At 27.9% G+C, this 25,417-nt stretch overlaps 2 protein-coding genes across 2 annotated transcripts in view; one reads left to right on the forward strand and one right to left on the reverse strand.

The window, feature by feature from the left end:
• The first annotated feature begins 12,277 nt into the window (after positions 1 to 12,277).
• LOC105361983 (glucose dehydrogenase [FAD, quinone]-like) lies at positions 12,278 to 14,501 on the forward strand. The gene is made up of 2 exons (XM_011499307.1): positions 12,278 to 14,064; positions 14,312 to 14,501. Exons 1-2 carry the CDS (start codon positions 12,298 to 12,300, stop codon positions 14,462 to 14,464), a joined length of 1,920 nt encoding a protein of 639 aa, XP_011497609.1. The 5' UTR covers positions 12,278 to 12,297; the 3' UTR covers positions 14,465 to 14,501.
• A 3,153-nt stretch (positions 14,502 to 17,654) lies between these two features.
• The window catches only part of LOC105362061 (uncharacterized), an 8,143-nt gene continuing 380 nt past the window's right edge, over positions 17,655 to 25,417 (reverse strand). The window contains exon 2 of the mRNA XM_011499388.1: positions 17,655 to 21,536. Coding sequence (XP_011497690.1) covers positions 17,655 to 21,536 — 3,882 coding nt within the window. The remainder of the gene's footprint in view (positions 21,537 to 25,417) is intronic.

Genomic DNA, 25,417 nt, shown 5'->3' on the forward strand with positions numbered 1-25,417 from the left:
GTCACGAGATGTTCGCTTATATTTGGTCCTCCATTGGAAAAACGCAAATTTTATAAAAGCAATGATTTCCATTGCATTTCACCGTCATCCGTAAGTTCAATTTCTAAGTAAATACCCTCCGACGTACGTAGAGCTTAAATAATATTTTTATTATTAGGTATTATCAATCTTTATCAAAAAATAAACTACAAACATTGTTCCAAGAGTATATTGCTGAGTTGCATATTTATATTTTTCAGTCGCACATCTTTTATATTGAAAAATGAAGGCCAATATTTTTACAGTTCAAAGGACTACATATAAAACATTCGCATACATACTTCGTGTGACCAGTATTCGTTGGCTCCGCCCTGTAATAATTTCTTGCTCTCTCTCTCTCTCTCTCTCTTTCTCTCTCTTTCTCTCTCTCTCTCTCTTTCTCTCTCTTTCTCTCTCTTTCTCTCTTTCACGCGCTCTTCTCGAAAAGTTATGAGCAATAAATGCTAACAGCCTCGCAAAAAAGAAACGAAGCAATCCTTGAAAGTCTTTCCAGGAAAGGTAGTAAAAATTAATAATAACAATAATAAATCACTAGATCCAAAGGATTCTCTTAAGGTAGATTTAGAGTTCATTTTCTCAAAGAACATGTTATACTTTGATTTGGTAAATCATTGTTTTAAATAATTTTTTATAATTCATTTAGGGTGTATTTTTTTTCATTGATAATCTATAATCATATCTCTCTCTCTCTCTCTCTCTCTCTCTCTCTCTCTCTCTCTCTCTCTCTGTGTGTTTTATATACATTAAAACAAGTTTATACCTTTAATGATAAGTAAGGTTAAAGTAAAAACAGACATTTCAAATATAGTTTTTCAAATTAGTAATTCGACGTGTAAACCATAAATAATAAAACAATAATTATCAATAAGTTATAATTGAATTGAAAGTAAGATTTTCTTTATATTTATTATAAAATTTATCTTGAAGATTAGAAATAACTGCATTTAAATATAATACGTTTAATATGATTTATTAAACAATTCTTTCAATAATATTACATATAAAACGAAATAATTAAAAAAGTAATATATTTGAATTTCTCAATTGTAAATGATAAATAATTATATCAATAATATACGAAGTAATGGTTTCTGCTTAACCGAATTGTTTTGCGATACTATTTTAATTTGATCTTGGTGCCTTTTGAAACATAAAGTTTAGACATGTACAGTCTGAATAATATATTATTCGCCTAGTAATAATTCATTTTTTTACAAGTTTATTGATTAAAAGATTGTAATAATTCTGAATGAGAAAGATTAAGTTTAAGGATAATTTTAAGATCTTATTAAAAATGGCCGATCAACGGGAATAAAAGACATACTTATTATATTCATATCCAGATCCTTTCTTCTTCAATCAATTATTTTTATTATTAAATTTTAATGAGAAAGCATCCGTTTAACATAACAATTAAATTCGCATTGAAAATGTTTTTTAAATAATTGTAAATAAGCCTAATATGCATTATTATATAATTAAGAAAAGTATTAAAAATCGAAAAACGTTTGTAATAAACATTCTTAATTATGTCATTTGAGCATGTTTCGAATAATTAAATAGTTCCTGACAAATTGGTTTTATGACTTCTTCAATTTTATCTAACATCATGCTATCGTGGAAGTAATCTTGTAAATCGCATAAATTGTGCAATAAGCCACGGCGCGATCGCGACAGAAAAAACAGGTTCTATCTCCTTTTTTAAGTAGTGTCTGTGTGACTATTTTTCATGTGACAAATACTCGCAATAAAAATTATTCTATTGCATTACAGATAATCCTTACTTCTGCTAAATCACTAATTGGCTTATTTATTAATTTAAAAGCTCTAAGAATTTCCTGGATTATTATGAAGACCGAAAGCTCTTGGAATGCTTCGGTATTTACAAAATAATCTTTATAAATAATGGACAAACGTTTCTACCGTTAATTAATTATATAAAAGTTTTTTTTTTATCCAATTAGAGTTATCTTTATGAGATAAACTCCGAAAAATTTTTTTTTTGTTTCAATTTAATTGATCATAAACTTTTTATAACATAGCATTTAATTTTTTTTTTTATTGTTTTTTTTTTTATTTTTTGTTTTATATTTCTGAGAATAAATTTACGTTAGCATTGAAAATATATAAGTTCAATCTTAATATTTTACTTTGTGTTTATATTTGATAAGCCGCGTAAGCTTTAAAATCTTAAAAAGTGATATAATAATTAAATTTAACATTGCTGGCTAAACAATCAAGTAATGACTACGTATTTATTTTATTAATTGCGAAGGAAAATCATAAACTCAAAGTTCGTTTGATTACAAAATTTTTGCTTTACAATTAAATTCTCCTTGCGTCTCATGTATCTTCTTCATCTCGACTTACACGAATAATCCAAAGTAAATAACATAATGTGAGAAAGACATAAGCCTCCTCACCAACACTACACTCGCGAAATATATTAAAGACATTCAAGCGAACTTCACGACTGCTATTACACCTGCGAGGTTCTTTAAATAATATACAAGAGTTGTTTGTCGAGAAATTTTTATCGGTTGACTCAACTCGACCCTTATTACACACATTCCCTTGACGAACATGACAAGAGCAGCGCTGCTATCTTGAGGTAAAAAAAAAAAATGCACGTAACCTCTTATGCTAACTTCTTATACACGTGATCGTGATCATTGTTATGATCGAAGAGACAGAAACATAAGATGGCCTTATACCAGTCACCGAATATTTAAATATTTACATGCGTGTGCATTTGATTTTATACCATTGCGAAGGCGTGCAATTGATCGGAGTTTATTTTCTTAAGTGTTTCCGCTGTCTCTTGTTCTTAGGTTTCGTGTACGTTGGTTTATTGTGCTTGTCGCGATGAGTTTTAATTGATTGATCCGCTATATATTTATACTGATTATATACTTGCTGCATGCTTACTATAATTTTCAGCATCTATAACACTTGTTATTTTTACATTTAAATTGAAATTATTTTTACTTACGTAAGTTGCTATCGAAGTGTCTCAAAATAACTTGCTACGCAAATGCTTAATTTCCTGTATTTATATGTTTTCCGAGTATTATGAGTAAGATTCAATGGATAACTGAGCATGGTATTGTATTATTATTATTTTTTTATTTTTCAATTAAAAAATGACTAAAAATTTGAAACTATCAAAAGTAAATTTAGAAGGCATATAGAATCAACGCATAATATATGTGCGTGCGCGCGTGTGGGTTATGGGGGTGTGCAATTTACATATGTTTTAATCTTTTCGATAACAACTATTTTTAAGTCTTTAAACTTAATTCATCTAGTTAATGTAAAGTAGCTAATAATTTTAATGTGGACTTATATATTTATATTTAATTTAATCGACAAATAATTACGGTATATATTATAATTAACTCGATTTTAAATTAATAATAACAATTTTTCTTCTAGTAATAATCAATTGTATAATAAATTTATTCTTACGTATCCTTTTATAGATAAAATCAATTAAATATTACAATACGTCAAAGGATTAAATTATATTTTCTAAATACCATTTATTTTAAATGTAAATGCTATATTATTTTAACTTTTTCAATCATTGTCTTTACGAATAAATTAATATTAAAAATATTTTTAAATAATTTTCACATTACATTGTTTTACATAAATTTTGTGTTATATGAATATGTAAAAAAAAATTCATTTATTAGAATGTATTAATGTATGAGCCAGTAAACAAATGATATTTATAATTTAAAAAATATTTTATTGAAAGAAGTACTTAATAAAACATGAGGTTTCATAAAAAAAGTATACTTACAAAAGTATTGTAGAATCAATTTAATGCTCAAAAAAATAGTTTAATTCACTTTGAATACTATAGAATTTCTTAATTAGGTTGATAATATTTTATAAAATTTTAGTAATTAACGCTTTATAAAATAACTTAACGAGATATTAATATTGAATAATATTTCGGCTTTGTCAAGTTAAAAGTCACTTCCTTACAGAAGCTATGTTTCACACTATTGTATTTTAGATATATGAATGACCCGCATAAGATTAATATATATAAATTGATTATAAGTCTGCTAAAACTGTTTTCTTGACACTTACGTTTGTATCATATGAATAGTTTTAATCTTTTCAATTGTTATTAACTTAAACTATTGTCAATAGAGTTTTTTGCAAATAGTTTTTAACAAATAGCCTGGAACAATCATAAATATATCTGCATGTGTGTGTGTGTGTGTGTGTGTGAACGTTTAAGGGTATGTTTATGCGCGCGCGCGCACGTGTTTGTGTTTGTTTGTTTGTGTGTGCGCGTGTGCTCACGCGCGCGCATGTTTGTAAATAATTAGGCAGACAGAAAAAAAAAGTTTGAATTTAAATTGGTGAAATCACTAAAGAAATTTAATGCCAAAATTTGCCGTATATTTAATTTAAACAAAGCTACTTTCCAAATTGAAACATTTAACAAAGAAAATTTTCATTTATAGTTCATACATTTATTTTAGATGAATTGAAAACTATGTATTTAAACCGATAAGAGATTTAAATTTAATTAATGTTGCACATTTATCTTAAGCATTATAATTAGTTTTTCAAGTAAATGACAACGAAGCGCACTTGCATTTATGCACATTTACGTATGAATAAAATTTGGCGCTTTCAATTACTTTAACATTCCGTGTATAATCAAATTTATGCCGTTTGCAAAACAATGATAAATAAGAAGTGTGGCAAAGTATAAGAAACGGTAGAGGTTTATTAACAATTAATTGACAACGGCTATATAAATTGTAATATTCAACCAAGAAATCAAGAATTTAATTAACGTTTGTCAAATAATGTAAAGGGAAATTTCTAATCTGAAAAATATAAAGAGGCGTGCAAGTGTCGATTAATCAATTATGTAGAATGCGCATATAAGTAAACGCACATGGCAATAAAAGCGCGAGTAGAAGCATTGAAATTGTTGATGTCAAATAGCGAGAATTTATTCATCGAGTTGTCGCAGAGTTGCTCGCCATCTAAAGCTCGATCCCGAAAAATTAATTACCAAACTTGATAAACCTCGCGCGCAAAATTTTTAACTAAATAATTGTCGGCTCGAACGTCAGAGCGATTCCGCTGGGGCTTATGCGCGACGGCAAAATTCTACGAAAATCAAAAGCATAAAATTATTAATGAATTATTAGCGAGTCCCCGTCATACGAGGATAACAACCAGGCGACAAGCCATAGCGAGGCTATAATCGGCGCTCGGGACGGAAAATCCCAACCAAATGAGATCCGGCGGACCCGGCGCGCCGGAGCTACCAAATCAGGAAGGAGCAGCGCGGAATAAAGAAAAGGAGGAGCGAACGACGAAAAAGCACACGCACTGACGGACCAGCGGCGGGGGAGAAACGCGCTCGGAATATCGACGAGCTTAGTGCCGAGGGGACGACGCGTGCCCGCATCGAGGCACTCGCGCTCTCTTTGTCTGCGCATTCGGCCGGCCGACGGCTCTCGCCCTCCCACGCACCGCGCATAACGGCTTATTAAATATAATCCGGTTCGCCATTATACGGAGCACTCGCTCCTGCGCTAATTAAGCAGAGATATTGAGATTGATGCGGATTAATAGATTGATCGTAAGATGGGTTGGGCGGGGAGGAGAGGCGAAGGAGGAGAGGCTTCCAATTCCTGCTCGTGATGTCGTTGGTTCCTGAGGCTGGCAGCGACGGGCTCTTCTTCTCTCAATGGAAAGTGATAATTCTGAAAAGTGACGTGTATGCATTTATTATACTCTTCTTAAAATTGGAGATGCCCGTTAATGCTCGTGTGGATGTATCCTTGCACATCTGTATTAAATACTTAATTTTTCATGCCAGTACGAGGCAAGATAAATAATAATCGCGAGGCGGCAATTCCAAGGTCGAGTACCGGCGATGATGTATTAGTTTTTTTGTGTGTAATTGAATGTTTTTTCATTACGTGACTTTTTATTTATTAGATCGAGCGAGATTTGAGAAAATAATTTACTTTGTCATAATAAATGTAATCGCGTGGCCGCGAAATGGTTATAAATTGGAAACAATGATTGATAGATTTTCGAAGACCAATGCATTATTACGAACGTCATAACTAGATCATTAAATTTCACGTACGTTTCTCGGAGGATGAGGCCACCTTGTTTCATTTTTTTCTTCCAAATATTATATTATTGAGAATGTTCATCCGGTGTAGTACGTACAGTATTAAAGAAAATAAAATTAAATTTTTATTAATATGTAGTATACGAATAGTTATGTATATTATTTGGTGAAACACAACTCTGATTAGACTTATTACGTATTCACGTATATACAGGCGCGTTATCTATAATTGGATATATTTTACCTTTTTATTCACTTTAATGTTTAAAAACTTCTTTTTTTCTTTTTAGTTTTATAAAGTCGTGAGCAAAAATTGTTATTCCTCTTCGAATGTTTCTTCATTTTGCTGTTTAATGCACGTTCAAGTGTCGCTGAGCATTTAATTAGATATGTTTTACGTACGCGATTATTCTATAATAATTATTATTTGTAAGTTTATGAAATTTTCGGGATACAAAATATCGTAGGGCTTTTTGTGATTAGATCGCATTTGTTTAAAACGCAGTTAAATATATGAAAAACAAATTATCATTACAAATGAAACATTTCGTATACTTTTATTTATTAATGAAGTGAGCAATATTTTCAATAAATGTTTTATAAAATTTATATAGCAATTCAATATGTTAGCCAAAAACAACGTATGCATAAGTACGTAATAAAGAAAAAATGATAATTGTTATTTTAGCTTATTAATTCTATTAATAACATAATTATTTTACTTTCATTACAATTTATCATCATCATCACCACCACCATCATCATCATCATCGTCGTCATCATCATTATTATTATTATTATTATTATTATTATTATTATTATTATTATTATTATTATTATTATTATTATTATTATCATTATTATTATTATTATTATTATTATTATTATTATTATTATTATTATTATTATTATCACGTTAAATGAGCGAATAAGTATTAAATATTAGATAAATATTTTAATAATGGACATCTACTTGGAGGGGCCCAAATTTTAATAAAAATCTATCATATTTATTTATTATCAATTGAGATTAACATAATAAATAATCAGCAAATAATTCCACGTATGAACCATGTATTACAATCTTTTCAACCAGTCGTATCTAATAATATAAAAAGTAAATTACCATATGTACATAATATATAGTAGGCATTTTAATATAAAAGTATTTTAATAACGATATTCCTATAAACTTTTAAATAATCATTAGAGTAAAGTCGGGACAAATATTATTCAACCTTTTGAAATATGAAAAAACTTTTGTAAATAAAAAAAAATTTCAAAAAATATTTCAATATTATCGATGTATCGTTCTATTCATAAAATCTTCGAATTTTATTCGCATGCGTTTCTTGCAAATATACAAAATTAAAATACAGAAAAATCATTATCGAAATATATCAAAATTTCGCATATCACATTTATATAAATAATTGGATGAATAAATAGATTTAGTTGTACTTTATAGGATAATATTAAACCAACTGCCGCGTCACAATATTGACAGTGCAATATCTGCTCGGGGCGTTCTGGAATATCATAGTAAATAATAAAAAAAAAAAAAAAAAAGAACAAAAAAAGTCTGCCCTCAGTCACTACTACATATACGTATAAATAAGTAAATGAAAATAATAAAATGAAATAGATTTAGGATTTATACGTATTGAGTCAGGTAGCGTATGCATACATATACGCTGGTTCGCACGTATTGCGGGTTGCTGTACTTATGAAATCAAACAAGGCTCAAAATAAAATGACATTATTGCGTTCGAGACGATAAACTTTTCCACTACCATGTCGCTGCTTCGGTAAAATTAATTACGTTCGATACCGTCCTTTAATGCGATTTATATATTGACGCTCACGCGCCTCCGATCGGCAATGCTGTCGAGGCCTTTTTGCTTACCGTTTAATGAGAGGTACACGACATCAGCGTATACATAAGCGACGACGGCTGATCACACGAGTGAAATTAACTTTTCAACCTGCGTGGAGTGGCTTGTTACCGGCTTTTTACGATTATTGCAACGCGGCCTTTTACAGTTGAGCTTGGCCGACCTCTTAAATATGCTCCCCTCCTTTTCTCTCCTTCCTCTGCATGCAGTATTATTATGATTATTTTATAATTGATTGCTTGAAATAAAGCTGTAATTTTTGTGATATTTATAAAACTTTGACATTGATGAATTCTAATGCACGCTAATATTATCTCGGCTCTTCCTATTATTTCATTGCGGGAAAATTTAGTGCCGAAAGTTTTATAGAATTTTTAATATTCTTTTATCAGTCTTTACCATTATAGTGGCGAAGTCAGTATTATCCTTATGTACGTGGCTAAGTAAATATATACTTTTCTCACTGAAACTATAAATCGTTTATATTACTTTACTTTCAGCTAATACATATTTCACATTTTAATAATATTACGAAATAAAATAATTATAACTATAATAATTATAAATGAAAACAAAAAATTAATATATTCATCCTGTTTGTCTTATTCATCATGCAAAATACATTTTTCATTACAAGTAAAATCTGCAAAATCCTAATTAATCATACAAATAATAATATTTAGCTGCTTTTTGGCATAAAGGTTATGTTTAGAAATCATTTTTGTTTAGATTTTTAGCGTTTCTTTAGGGTTTATTAGATAGAATTCGTCTAGTTGACGTTAAGTAAGTAAGGGGATTTTTTTTTTTTTTTTTTTTTTTTTTTTTTTTTTTATAATTTATAAATATGTATGTATAAATTTCAATATAAAGATATTGAAATTAGAGGAAAGATAAATTGTGCTCTATGTTATATAAATAAATTTCTTCTATTTCCAGCATCATTTTTATCATACAGAATTCCTCTAAATTAAAAAATTTATCATCGAGAACAATCTATTTTTCAAAGTTCATTTATAAGCATTATAATTACACTTTTAATAATTTAAGTGAAATGTGAATTAATTTCATTAGAGTTTTTAGGTTAAAATTAATTATGACACAATCAATTATGTAATTAATATTTTTCTTTCATCATTAATCTTCTTGAATATTTCATTGTATATGCTAATTTAATTACAAATGAATCTGAAATAGGTGCCTAATATTTTTTCCAAACTTTATTTTTATATTTAATTCATAATTCTAATTTATCTCTTTATATATAATTCATAATCTAATTCATCTAGTCTCGATTACTTGGCGAAATGTTTGTTTTTATGAGTATACAGCTGCTGTTATTATAATATTAAAGCCATATTGATTTAAATCTATGACAGTTGAATTGTTTATTTAAATCAAGAAATTGTATTATTGTAAAGAATTTTGTTGATTTAGACGAACAAAATTATAGTGGTTGTTGTAAATTAAAATATCAACTATCCTATCTATTTATCTATCTATTATTACAATTATATTTTTCTCTTTATTCTATAAAAAATGTTTTTACTTATTCATTTATAACGTACTCTATGGTTAATAAGCAATACATTTCATTTAGATTTAATAATAGTTATTATCATTAACATTTGTGAAAATACTTATTTCTGGTTTAAATACGAAATAAGTTTGAATGAAAAAATAAGAATAATTATTTTCTAACATTCAAATATAAATTCTCTAAACATTACAATATATTTGCATTTAATTTATTTATTCATTTATGTAATATAAAAACATCAGCATTAACTGTTAAGAATAATAACGTCTGTAGTTCCACAATGAACTTATTTAAGTTAAATAATTAAAAACATTTTTATATAAATATAAATACACAGCATTTTATTGGTTTATAAGTAAATTAACTAGACATAATGAAATTCCATTAATAAGTAGTTTGACTAATCAATAAATAATTCTTAATTATGTAATATTAAAGTATTGAGTTGAATTTGCAAAACTTTTCAAAACAAAAATTATAAATATTTTTTTGTGCGAAATAACGTGACATTAATTTTGTTCAATTTTTAAGTGTGATAAGTACTTACATTTATACTTGTAATGTGATAATAATCTTATTATTATTATTTAATATTAATTATTTAATATTATTTAATATTATTTAAAATTATTATTTAACATTAAGTAATATTAATAATACTATAAATATTAAATTCAAAATTAATGAATTTGTTACTCTAAATTATAAGAAAAATTTTAATATTTGAATTCCTTAAACAATCTTGCTTATATTTTATAGAAAAATACTGTTTTTATTCGGCTAAATTGTGTTAATAACAATCATATATCTGTACATATTCTATAAATATTGTGTTAATAATGACGATTGAATATTTTAATTTTAACGACAATTTTAATACTTATATTATTTTGAATTATTTCACGGGGACAAACTTGTTCTTAAAATTAGGAAAACTAAATAAAAAATTTTGTGTAAAAAATATCTTATTTGTATAAGATAGACAGCATTTTAATTATATTTTTATTTTTTAAAAGAATTCTGTTTATATTTTTCTTATGAAAATAAAAATAAATTTTTCATGACCGCAATACATTGAAAATATAAAATTAGTAAAAACCGTAAATGAATCGAAGAAGGTGAATAAAATTTTTAAAAATCATAAGTAAGAGAATGTTAAGTATTTTAATATTTTATCATTCATGAATTTAAACTTTTATTTAAACTTTATGCTTTAATGTATCCTTCGATATATTTCGTTTTATATATATATATATGGTTGTATATGGATTGTATGTGGATAATGTAATTCTAACAATATTAAAAGAATACTATTTAAACCTTATATCTTTAAAAATAATTTAAGTTTTTTTATCAAGTTTATTTATAAAACCATAATCTTTATATATAATAAAGATCATGTATGTATAATAAATTAAAAGAATACTTGTGTTTATTATTTATTTATATTTTTTAAATCCAATTATGTACAAATTAAATTAATGTACAAAAATATAAACAAATTTATATTGAATTAAAATTTAACGTAAAATTTATCTACTAAATTTATATGTTTAAGGCACGCACACACACACACACACACACACACACACACACACATATTGAATGTTTATCTATAAGTATGAAATTTTTATATTCATTTGTTTATATCCTTATTTCAAATTTAAATTAAATGTCTCATTCAAATGGCAAATTAGTACTTGAAAAAAATATTTTACTCAAACTATATTAACATTTTTTAAATGTGAAAGTTTGCTTAGAACGGCATAGGATTCTTAGTATAGTTGAATAATCGATAAAGTTTAACCGTTTTCAATAAATGTAAACATTTCTTTCGATAAATGCTATCTTTCAACAAGATTACATGTATGTCTAAATATGAGCGCTTTAAAACGAATGAAATACACATTATAATATTTATTGTTTAAAAAATAATGTTTTCAATAGTGGCAATTATGGCTTAATTAATGAATTATTTTTTCAGTAGAATTAAAATTCACTTTATCAACAAGTCAATGTTTATAAATAATTTCTTATTTAATTCTTATGTAATGTAATGCTTCAAGCAAGTAATTTCATGTTTGTAATAACAAATAATTAAACATTAAAACTTTTTCTTTTTTTCTGTTTTATTTATTTCTTTTTCTTTCCTTTTTTTGCGGATTGATGAAAATATTAAATTATGATTGATAATATAGAAATTTTGGCTTATTTTCAGGGTATTTTTGCTCGCATAGCATTCATGTATGTTTGCCAAATCAGCAACAAACATCTTTTACCTTTCCATACATATTGTTTCCAAATAAATTTAGATGCGAAAATTCGTTGCTCGATGAATGTCGAAGAGCAGATGCGTTTGTTCATTGTGTTTTAAGTTACACGAAACTTTGAAGAAAATGGCATTGTCGTATACATAAAAAAAAAATAAGATCATAAAAACATAATATTAAATTCAAATATAAACGTGAGTGTTTGGTGAAAATTGTTCAAAATTAAAAAGACCTTAAAACCACGAAACGTTTTTACGTTATTGGGATAAAATAATGATTGTGGTTAAATTGCGGGAGTGAAATGAAATGAAAAATATTTGACTTTTAGCTTACATATTCATTTTTTTTTGTTTTATTTTTTTTTATAGTTATGCTAAATTCTTTTAAGCAATTAGCAATATGAATATATTAATTTTCGCACCCATTATGATGGCTTTGATCGAAGTTTGTGGATCGATATATAGGCGAAACGTCCTGAGTTATAAAAATCTCTACGGCTTTACAGAGGACAGCAGCTCCGTGAGAGAAACCTTGTCATCATTGGCTAACGGGGCACTGAAATATTTGTACGAAAACAAAGATTTTATTGACAATAAATTGAAAGATAGCACACCGGAGCTTAATCAAGAGTATGATTTTATAATTGTTGGCGGTGGCACGGCGGGTGCTACGGTAGCCTCAAGACTCAGTGAGATAAAAGACGTGACGGTACTGCTCATTGAAGCCGGTCCAAGTGAAAATATTTTTATGGACATGCCGTTACTAGCTCATTATCTTCAATTCAGCAACGATCTCAATTGGAAGTTCCATACTGAACGATCCAATTCCTATTGTCGAGGGATGAAAAATCAACGGTGCAGCTGGCCGAAGGGTAAAGTTATGGGGGGAAGCAGTGCTTTAAATTATATGATAGCGACGAGAGGAATCGCTTTGGATTACGACAGATGGGCTGCCATGGGCAATGACGGATGGTCGTCCGAAGAATTATTAAAGTATTTTAAGAAGCTTGAGAATATTGAAATCAAGAATTTAAAGTACGATAGGATGATGCACAGTACAAAAGGTCCAGTTCACATAAATTATCCGCCTTACCATACGCCATTAGCAGAAAGTTTTTTAGAAGCTGGACTTGAAATGAGATATCCAATCATAGATTATAATGCTAATCAAGATATTGGCTTTTCGTACATCCAGTGTACGATGATAAACGGAACAAGGATGAGCACCAACAGAGCATACCTGAATCCCGCAAGTAAAAGAAAAAATCTGTTTTTATCAAGGCTTAGTCACGTCAATAAGGTGCTTATAAATTCGTTAACTAAACGTGCTTATGGCGTAGATTTTACAAAACTTGGCGTAAACTACCGGGTGAGAGCAAGAAAAGAAATTATTCTCTGTGCTGGTGCAATTGGCTCGGCTCAAATCTTAATGCTGTCGGGTGTTGGTCCAGTTAAACATTTAAATGAAATGAACATTCAAATGATTCATGATTCACCAATTGGCGAGAATTTAATGGATCATGTTGCGTACGGCGGTTTGATTTTTTTAGTCGATCAACCAATTAGTATTGCCATCAATGATACGACAAATCCTTTAAAGCCTTATTTAAAGGACTTCTTTAATAGACGGATAGGGCCTTATACAGTTCCAGGTGGGTACGAAGCACTAGCTTTTGTCAATTTTGGCAATCATAGGACTTTAGACGGATTTCCAGACGTTGAATTACTTTTTATCGGTACGTCCATTATTTCCGATTACTCTCTTCGTAATATCTTAAATATATCGGACGAATATTGGAATAAGATATTTTCTAAAATTGCTGGCCATCATTCATGGACAATTCTTCCAATATTAATGCATCCAAATAGTAAGGGCAAGGTTTTACTACGAAATAAAGATCCAAAATCGAAACCAAAAATATTTGCGAATTATTTCGAAGACCCGGAAGATGTCAAAATTATGATAAAAGGAATACGGACGGCCATTGAAATAAGCAAAACAAGGGCAATGCTACGATTCAATTCAAAGATTTATAATTTCGCTGTACCAGGATGTGAACATTACGAATATGATTCGAATAAATATTGGGAATGTGCTTTAAGAACATTTACTTTTACAATGTACGATTATTCGGGAACTTGTAAAATGGGAGCGGATAATGATGCGACGGGTGTTGTTAATCCAAAATTACAAGTGAGTTAACAATCCATACATGTAACATTCGCGTATTGAATACAATTATAATTTATTGTTTCGAACAATTACGCCTTTAAAGCGAGAAATATATTATTAAGATATACTGTATTTTTTTTTTTTTTTTTTTAGCGTTATTAAATGATTGAAATACATTTTTATAAAAATGCTAATTCTATGATATTGCATCGATATATTATCGATAATTAAACTTTAAGTTATTTAACATATTACATTGATATTACAGGTCAAAGGTATAAGAAGATTACGAGTTGCTGATGCATCAATAATGCCGAAAATTATCACTGGACATACCAATATTCCAGTAATTATGATTGGGGAGAAAGTTGCGGATATGATAAAAGATGATTGGGGCTACGATAAAAAATGCCCATTATAAGTTAGCATACATAATATATATGTTGAAAAAACTTTTAATCAATAATCAATGATGAGAATAGATATAAAAATATGAATTTTTCTTTAATATTTCATGGAAACTTTATAGAATCAAGAATATCATTCAATGCAAATATAAATGATATATTGTATTATGTTTATGGTTAAAAATTCTCCTTATATATATTTAACAAAATTTCTAATTTGGGGACGTAAAATTTTTTTTATACTAAATAACAAAAGTAACATTCATCTATAATTACGTTAGGGAGTTCGTTCAAAAGATATTCTACAAGTAAAATTAATTTTTTGTGATGTTCAAATATTTTAAATTATTAATGTTATTTGTAATGTGTTTGAATTGTAAGTATTCTTAATTGTAAGTAATAAATATTTCATAACATTACTCAAAAATTAAGTTTAGAGTTTTATTTTTATTCATACCTTATTATAATTCAATTCGATTTCAAATAATTTAATTTCAGTTTCAATGTGCATTTAATTATTTAAAATGTTAGAATATTAGTAAATTAGATTTTGCCAGTTAAAACGAGTATTAGAATTACTATTGATTCTTTTGAATTTTGCAAAATTTATAGTTATACAATTAAACATTATTCATTCTTATCATTCAAAGGATATTCAAGATAACCAAAAATAATTATATTTAACTATAATGAATAAAAATTCAAATTACATATATTTATTATACATTATTTTCTATATATGATCGAATAGCTTTGAATTCTATCCACTTGAAATATCTTATTTCATTAATTAATAATATCTCGAAATACGTTACTTATCATAATAATAAAATAAGTTTTTAATAAAGATCTTTAAAAACAAATTAGACACATATCTACTTGTTAAAGAAAAATACTCAGTTATGACATGTAGTTTAGTGGCGATTAGTTTTATTTATATTTCCTTAAAAATTCTTCATATTTCTTCAGGTAATTATAATTTAAAATATATTTATAATAAAATATTTATAAAAATAATTTTTCATAATTTTGTTTATGTAGGAAAATTATATATTACTAGTTGCATAGTATATATTACTAATTAGTGTTATTTTCTTTATTTAATGTAATATTTCAATATATTTATAAAAATAAAATGTATTTTCCAAATTATTATTTACAATTCTTAGTTAATTTAATATAATAAATAAGTCCGTACATTATATTCATTGTAATAAAGTAAGCTTGGATAAAATAAGTTTTTTCACTTCTATAAGTGATAAATGTATAAAGTTCACTTATAGAAGCTGAAAAGACTAGAAATTATAGAAAACACGAAATGATAATTAATGACTTGGAATTTTTTCATTCAGAATTGTCACAAAATGACAATGCATGATTATCGTGAAGAATTTTCGTACAAAAATCTGTAATTATTAATCAAAATTTAGTAAATCGGTAGGTACACACTATTAAATTTCTCAAAATTTTAACTATATTCATTATTTTAACAAATTTTTTAACAATAAATTAATATATATATATATATATATATATATATATATTAAAATATTTATACATATAATATTATAGGCACTATCTAAATTTATATTTACGTGCAGAATAAATGATATTTAAAAACAAAATTTTTTTGAGGTATAAAAATTGTATTTTTCAAAAATATGTTTTTTTTTATATATACAGTTTTATGCAATGATTGACTTTTGAAAATTATAATAACATAAAATTAGCTTAACAATTTGTTGATAAAACAATATTTCAATTTCATGAATGTTATATATTAAAACAAATACAAAGTAATAATGTTAATCAAATATTTTTATAAAGATAGCTCATTTAATATGAAATGTCCAAGATACTTATAGAATAATTTAAAGAAATATCTTGGAGCGCGTATATGTAAAAAAATTTAATAAATACATGCATATATATCATATATATATAATCTATGTATTATACAAATTCACATTTCTAAAAATAAATATTGGGACTTTTATAGAAATAAATTATGGCCATTAAATTGTTATAAAGTAATTGAGAATTTATTTTTACGATAGTTCTATGCAATTAAGCTACCTTAATTTGTTTATGTGTAAATTACGTTCAAGATAAAATGAAGTGCTACTTTAATTCTAAAAAAATTAGAATATACTGTAAAATTGTTTTTGAATAGGATATAATTATTTCAATTAAATCTTCCGTATTTATGTAGTAATTGTAAATAAATTTTGAATAATTGTAAATATATACTTAAATTATGAGATATTGTTAATCAAATTATTTTGACAAATAAAATATTAATTATGATTCTTCGATATCAATTGATGTGGTTACAAATCATAAAGGTAATTCAGATTGCTTTGTATTTCATAGACTTTTATTGCCATTATGTACTGTTATCATTAAGCTATTGAACAAAAATGGAAAAATATTATTCATAGATTTAATTCGTTTTACATTTATGTGTATTTTAAATGTGAGTTTCTTTTAATTATTCAATTCTTATCTATTTACACGAGTCTATTTATTATAATGGAGTTTTGTTTATTGGAACGTGTTAAAAATAACAATTAATTAACAAAATTTTAACTGAAATATTAAATTTTATTTAAAGTTTTATTTGTTTTATGTGAAGCTTTTATTGCAACTCTTTAACCGAATGGAATAATGAATTGTAATCAAAATATTTTCAAAACATTTAGTGAAATGAAAATTCAAAATTTAGCGAATACATTTGTATGACTATAATTATATTATTTATTCTTTAAACTTATTATGTAAAATATTAAGAAACTCGAAATATTATAATCTTATTTACAGTTAACTAATTTCCTGTTATTTTATAAAATACAACAACGTTTAAACATATATGTTTAATCAAATGACATTGCTTTTATCCATCCTTTGGTTCTAATATAAAAGCTTTTGTTCTAGTTCTGTATTTAAAAATTATATTTAAAATATTTGATTTTCTTGTTATTTTTTTATTGTGAGATGTTTTTAAATTACAATTAAACACAGTACATTATTCATTGTCATAAAACGATTAACATTTCTTAATATTATTTTATATTGACAAGATTATATACATTGTGTAACATTAATGTCCGTAGATTTTTTGCATAATCCGTTAAATAATTCGTTCGATTAGTGTTTAGATAATTAGAGCCGATGAATGTTAATCATGCCTTTTTTAGTACATGTTTAATTTTTATTTGGATTATTTCGCTTTGATTGAAGGATCATGTTAGGATCGTAAGCTCTAAGCTTTATGGGAAGTTTCCTACGCATTTCTACTCTGTTGTTTATCTTTATAGCTCTTGTATTCTTTGAAGATTCTTTCAGTTGTTTTTGAATTATTCTCTTCTCGGTTACCTCACGATGATGTTGACTATTTTGTTGAGAGAGTATACTATTTTTCACCACAAGCTTTCTTCTATTCTGATTATTCATATTTTCAGGAATATTCATGCTATTGCTGTACGCGTTAGCCTGCGTGTTTTTAAACGAATCCTGTAGTTTTTTAAACGATTTGCCCGTCTTTAATTTTTGAATTAACGTTTTAACGCGCCCGCTAATATTCCCGTTGTATTTTGGAAATCTGAATGCATTCAGATTATTCGAGGGATATTCATTGCTGTCTAATAGGGCTCCTTGTCTATTTGGTTTGTCAGCAAGCAAAGCAGTTAGTTTCCTTATCTTTTGCAAATGCTCAGCCTTGCGTTTACGATGTGGATCTTTAGAAATACATAGGTTGGACCTGGGTTTCTCAGTTATTGTTTTATCGAAATGCGTCTTTGTGACATTGTCTCCGGTATTCGGAGTTGTCGGATCAGAATCATTTTCAGATGAATCGGGACAATCTTTTCCATCGCAATCCTGAGTTTTTGTTGGACAATCTGTACCATGACAAGGCTTACTCGAATCATTTAATTCCGCTGAACTACAATTCGGCCCTTGACATGATGGGCTAGATTTTTCAGAACAGTCTTCAGAATCACAGATTACACTCTTGCCGATTAAATTGTGCTCTACGGTTTCATTTTCAGGCTTTGACGTTGTATTATTGCAATCTTCATCGTTACTATCTTTACAATTACTCGAGCTGTCAGAGCAATCGGATCCTTCACATTTTTCAGTTGATTCGGCACAATTTTCAGAATTGCAATTTTCTTCGTTGGAACAGGATCCTTTATCACAATTTTCCGATGTTGAACACTCCGAATCGCCACAGCTCTCCGTAGTTATGTCAAGTGCATCGGTAGTGGTGGGTGCATAAGTGGTAGTTGTTGGATTGATCGTGCTTGTGGGTACAGTCGATACTACAGTAGATACTATTGGATGTAGTGTTATAGGTAGTAGAGTAGGTACTGCAGTGAATTCTGAAGTTGGTACGATAGTGGGTGCCACAGTAGGTTCTGAAGTAGTAATTGGAGTACTGCAGCTTGAATCTAAGCAATTTTCTGCGTTACATTTTTCATCGGAGCCTTGACATTCTGCGGATTGAGACGTTACCGAACAATTCGGACCTACACAAGGTGTTTCGCTACTTTGCTCGCAACTCATGTCGTTGCACTCTTCGCTTAAGGCATTAGGTGTAGTTACTTCCTTATCTTCGGTACAATTATCGCCTTCGCAGGATTCTGTAGCACAACTATCGCTATCATCGCAGATACTAGAATCTGTTGTAGTGGATATGTCACCTTCAAAAGGACCAACTGGGAAAATTGCATTTTTCTCAAGTCTAATTGTAGTACTTGATGCCTCGGTACTCGTACCTTCCATTGAATAATTCGTTGTACTTTCTTCTATTGACATATTTGAAGCATTATCGTCTATTATGGTCTCGCGCGAGTCATTATTAATCGGTGTATATTCTGCCGATACATCTATTGGTTCTGTAACTGTTGTTATTAAATTTGTAGTAGTCTCATATGAAAACTCACTTGGATTTTCGGTTGCGATAGTTACAATAGTCTCTCCGTCAATATCATTTCCAGGATACACTGTCGTACCTTCTTCCGAATACTCTTGAGAATCGCTGGAATCTGGGTTTGGTATAATTGTACTGCTCTTGCCCGAAGGTCGCAATTTCAATATTTTATTAGGTCCTATAGGCTTTCCTCTTGGGTGCTTATCTTTTGATTTTATTTTTGGATTTAATGTAGACGCACTATTTGGCGTGAGTTTAAAAATCATATTGTCCGTTGAAGAATCGACATCGCCTTGATCGTCTAGCGATGGCTCTTTATTTTCTGGAATATTAGAATATATATTGGTAGAAAATTTATTATAAGCGACAGGATATTCGGTTGAAATTGCATTTGTTGATAGATGACGAAAGAATTTTGGAGTAGTATTTTCTTCACCAGAACTATTCGGCGTTGTTCCTAATTCCCTCTCGTCGAAATTCACTTCTGTATTGGTTGATAGGTTATGTTTCTTAGGCTTCGGCTTTAATTCTCCGTGCACCAAGTAACCATCGTTCTTCGAAGGTTGCCGAGAAGAAACGAATGTGATTTCAGTGGGTCTAGTTGTTCTAAATTCTAGTAATTTTGTTATTCCACTGGACGTAGTAATTTTATTCAATGGATTTTCCACTAGTAAGGGTCTGCCATTTTGATCGAGTAGTTTCATAAATTCTAAGATCTCGGCTTTCGTCTCATCGTCAATTATATCGCACTCTATAATCTTTAAGAGGACTCGATGGAGGCAAGGTCTCGGCATTGTACACGTTAATTCAAGATGAATATTTTCTTCGTTCCTAAGCTTATTTTGAATCGTTGTTGCTAATTGGAAAAACCTTTTGAACTTCGGATTATCGATTAAATTATCATACGCCTTAAATAGATTTATAAAGTCGGCAACATTGTCAATATTTCGACCTTTTCTCCAAAAATCCGCATGTGCGCTTAGAGCCCTCACGACATTCGAAGGGAATGATATTATTCTTGATATTCGCTTCATTTGACGGAGAATTTCTAATAATAATTGATCGGGGGTTGCATGTTCATATTTATCGAGTTCTAAGTACCGATTTACAACATGATTTCTTTTCATTTCAGACTCTAAGTAATCCCTAGATTCAATAATATCCAAATCTACAAGATCATTAGGTATCACAAGCTCGCATAAATATTTCAAGTCGATAGTTTTATTTTCATAAGTTATGCCAAAGTTTTCAATATTCTCGCTTATAGAGTTTGTATCTCGTTGGACATGTTCGGCTAAAAACAATGCAGCTCTCTTTGCCTGATCCGGGAACTGTTCGGCTTTCTGCTCTAAGAATGACTTTAAGAAATCATCGATAGTTCTGTATTTGTTCAAGTTTTCCAAGCTATTATAATATTTGTTATTACTTAATGAATTCAAATATGAAACCAATATTTTTTCTGCTCTATGCACATCGTTATTAAAATTATTATATGGTACATTTAAAAGTAATCCAGAAATTAATTGTGGAGTGATTTTAAGCTTCTTTTTCTGAATATGCTTTAACAGATTTGCCAGTGTTAGATCTTTTGGAAAGAGTTCGCTCACTTTCAAAGCATTTTTCGATATCTTACGTGGATTACTTCTACGATAATTTGGTGTTTTAATATTCGTACAAACGTTCGAACTGTCCTTCATGCACGAGCACATCTTTTCAAGCACAGTTTTACAGATTACGCTGTTGTTAAAGACCTCGCGTTGCCATTTCAGTTTCTTAGCAACTTCAAAAATATTATACTTTCGCCGTAAAGTGTCATGATAGACTCTATATAATGCCTCCAGTTGATCTATACTAAATTCATCATAATGATCGTAGACGAGAGTACCAAGAGTTTCGAGGATTTTTGCACGCAACTCAGACCCATAGAGTAATAATTCCTCCACTCCGTTTTGAAAACCATACAATCGAAACATTCGATTTCCATTTCCACGTGCATTTGAATGCATACGCATAAGTGCATCAGAATTTGCATTCAAACCGAGATTGTAAACCTGCCATTGTTCATTATCATTATCGTCATTCTCATTATGATGGTGATTGTACTCGTGATGGTGGTGATTTACTTCCTGGTGATGATGACCCCTCCTGCGAGACTGTAAAAAAAAAAAAAAGACAACCGGACGATTGTATAAGTATAATCCTTATCCGAAGGACTATGTTGTAGAGTCGAAAAAAATTTATTTTATTTAATCTGTTAACGCTTAGAGTTCCAAATTATATATATATATATATATATATATATCTGTACGTTTAGATTTTAATCGATATTATTGCCAATTATCTAATTTACTAAGATTTTTTTTTCCTTTTATTTTTATTTGAGTTATGTATTTTCATTGAACTAAGCAATTTTAATTAATAATATATATATATATATATGTGTGTGTGTTTAACATTTGCGTTATAAAATTTTTTTAGTTTGATTCATTATTAATACGATAAATATGTGTAAAATCAGTACGGTGCAATAATAATTTTTCATTTCTTGTAATCAATTATTACTAATTCGGAAATAGTTTTTAATGCGAAATAATAAAGTATGATACATCGAAGAAAACAATTCTATATGGTTTTCGTATTTTAAAACAAACATTTAATGTTTATTGATAATATCGTAATGCATACGCATGTGTAGTAAAAATCTTAACAAATTTCCATCTTAACCATTTTTAGAGTTTTAATATGAAACTCCAAATAGAAGTTTAATTAATTAAAGCACAATTTTCATTCTAAAACTGTTATCGCTCATTATAATATTGAGAAACCGTAAAAATTTTTAATATTATCAATTAACAGAAAGCCATTGTGAAATTAAAAAGTTGTGACAACTACAATTAAAAATTAAATATCAATATGAAAAGTATTACTGTTAATAATTGCTAATTAAATGCTTTTAATAAATACTTTAATAATGTATATATTTATAAATAAGATCATAAATTATTACAATTGTTTTTTGTTTTATAACCGTCAATCGCACATTATTTTCGAAACCTAAGTAATTATTTAATAAGCATCAAATGAATCAAACTAAATCATAATAAATTTATTTAACATTAGAAATTATAAACGTTAAAAATAACTTTGGAGCTCCGAGAATTAAATTAAATAGTGAAGTTCCTATCAATAATTAAGAATGATAATTATACAATATCTCAGAATATTATTAAACTATGAAAATTTTTTCAAAATATCCCTTTGACGTACTATTTTGATTTATTATTTGAATGAAATTTAAAATAATTATTTTCATTCTATTCACATTACTTATATAAAATCTTATTCAAAATGTAAATACTTAATATGTTGACAGGAATTATTACAAAAATATCACAATTAATATATGAATTTATCAAACGTCTTATCTCTGTATATTTCATAGATAATACGAATGCAGAAATAACATTTCTAGTAAATTTCTTTTACCAAATATTTTATAATAATTAAACTTTAATGTATAATTAAGCTGAACGCTAACAAAACTTAATATTTCATTAAAAAATATCAAAAAATTTTGTATAAATCCATTCTTCTGAATTAAATATTCTTATAGTAAGCTCAAAAAGTATAAAATGCTTCCTAAAAATTTTCTTAAAAATTTATTTGATTATAAAATTATGTTGAAAATAGAATGTTTATAAATAGATAGCTATAGAAAATATCTAGTCTTTAATAAATAAAAGATAATTTCAATAAATTTGAGAAGTTTTCCGATATTAAATAAGGTTTCATTATGTATATATATATATATATATATATATATATACATATAATATTTATCTTTCTATATATTTCATTTAGAATATTAAATTTAAATTTTAATTTTTATGATTAAATTTCTATAAAATAACTGTTGGGACAAATACTTTAAGTTTTCATAAAAATTTAGTCCGAAATTATGCGCAATAATTGAAAATATGGATATAATCAATAGGATTTTCATCGCTCAAATTATCCATTAAATATTATAATAAAGGCATTATATTAATATATAAAATTCACTTAACTTAAGCTCGTATTTTTTCTCGTAATTAAAATAAATAAATTTAAACGATATAAATTTTTGAACTGCAAAATATTGTTTTAATTACGAAACATGTTTCGAATATTTAATTTTATTATTTTTACTTTTATTTTCTTTTGTTTCATACGAAACATTCAACTTTTAGTTACCGAGTTATGATTGTTACCGTTGACGTCAAGTTTACTGATATAATATAAATGTTGACCGCATTTTAGAATTCAAGGCCAATGAGATTGATTTAAGGTTAACAACGTTAAAGAAATTAAATTAATCTAAAAATGTTAAATTAACTTTTAATTATGGTTTTCTTTGTTGTATTCTAACACACGTTTGAAAGTATTTCGTTGCATTATATACATAGGAATTTGATGCATACGTAAATACACATTATTCAGTTAGCTATCGCGTTGTATGTGTATACATAACTATAATTTCCACAATCAAAATCGTTGCTCTAACTTTATAGCACCATAAAATTAAAATTTCACTATCCGCCAGAAACAAATGCTCTAGGTATTGTTATATCGACTATCTTTATTGAAGTGGAATAAACATGGACTTGTACCTACCAGAAACAATTGTAATAAAACACAATCGATATTGAGTTAAATAAATTTCGTTAAGATTTATTTAAAAACTTCTTTATAAACATTTTAAGGTATAAATATTTATATTTGTCATATAAATGTAAATGAAGTTATAAATTTCGATAGTTTCAAAAATTTTGAATCTCTATACCGTGAATGAATGCATCTCTTATTTAATATAGATTTATAGATTTAGCATTAAGAAAATATTAAATACTTATGTTCGTAAATAAAATGTTCACATTGAAATATTAATTATATTAAACGAAATTTGAATGTAAGCTATCTAAGTTATATACGTATTCAGAGAAAATTGTTATACGGTTAATAAAGATATATGACTCTATATTCATCCATCTATCCATCCATCCGTTGATCCATCCATCCATCCGTTTATCCATCCATCCATCCGTTTATCCATCAATCTATCTATCTATCCATCTATCCACCTGTATGTCTATTTATCTATCTATCGATCTGTCTCTGTCTCTCTCTCTCTCTCTCTCTCTCTCTCTCGATAGATGGATTTATCATTACATGTATATTTCTACTTATTTAACAACTTATCAATCTATCTATCTATCTTTCTATTTATATGTGCATGCATACGCGCATGTGTGCGTGTGTATGAGCGCACGCGTTTTGCGCGTGCGCGCGCGGGTCTACAGACTTGTGCGCACATGCATGTATATTTAGTATAAATACTATTGTTTTAACTTATGCATATATAAGTAGTAAGAATTTCAAAGTGATTTTATGTCGTATTTTGCATCGTGTAAAGAAGAATTTAGACGATTATTTTTAATGCATCGATATGCACAAGATCTAAACGGTTCTTTACTGCTTTGTTCGATATCACCCTTAATTTACATAAGCACTTGAATGATAAATTGTTGAGCGAATATGAAATACTGTCGCTTCTTAGCAAATGACATCGCATTGTTAACGGTAAAAGGATCCACTGAAAAAAAACAATTTGGTAATGCCATAAACGATTAAATGGGGATAACATAACTGAAATGAAATTCATGAGATTGCATTCTCTTATTTTACCGAAAAATTGCTTCGGCCGTTCGCTAACATGCGTAGCGAATGTTGAGTAATGGCGAGAACTCATTTAGCACACAGTTCTATAATGAAATTGATTGCGCTACAACAATAGTGAGTTCAATCGTTATTAAAAATAACTGATTGCACACAAAGAAATGAGAGGCGAATAATATGAGAATAGCGAAAAGACAGTGTGCTCAATATAAGTGTGTTCAAAAAAGTTCTCACATAACCTAGATGCGTAACTAGGAAGGCGCGCTCAGATTAACCCGGGCGGGAGCTCGAGAGCGCCGAAGGTCCGGAGGTAATCGGC

This window comes from Ceratosolen solmsi, unplaced genomic scaffold, assembly GCF_000503995.2.
Source record: "Ceratosolen solmsi marchali unplaced genomic scaffold, CerSol_1.0 scaffold2, whole genome shotgun sequence".
Lineage (NCBI taxonomy): Eukaryota > Metazoa > Arthropoda > Insecta > Hymenoptera > Agaonidae > Ceratosolen > Ceratosolen solmsi.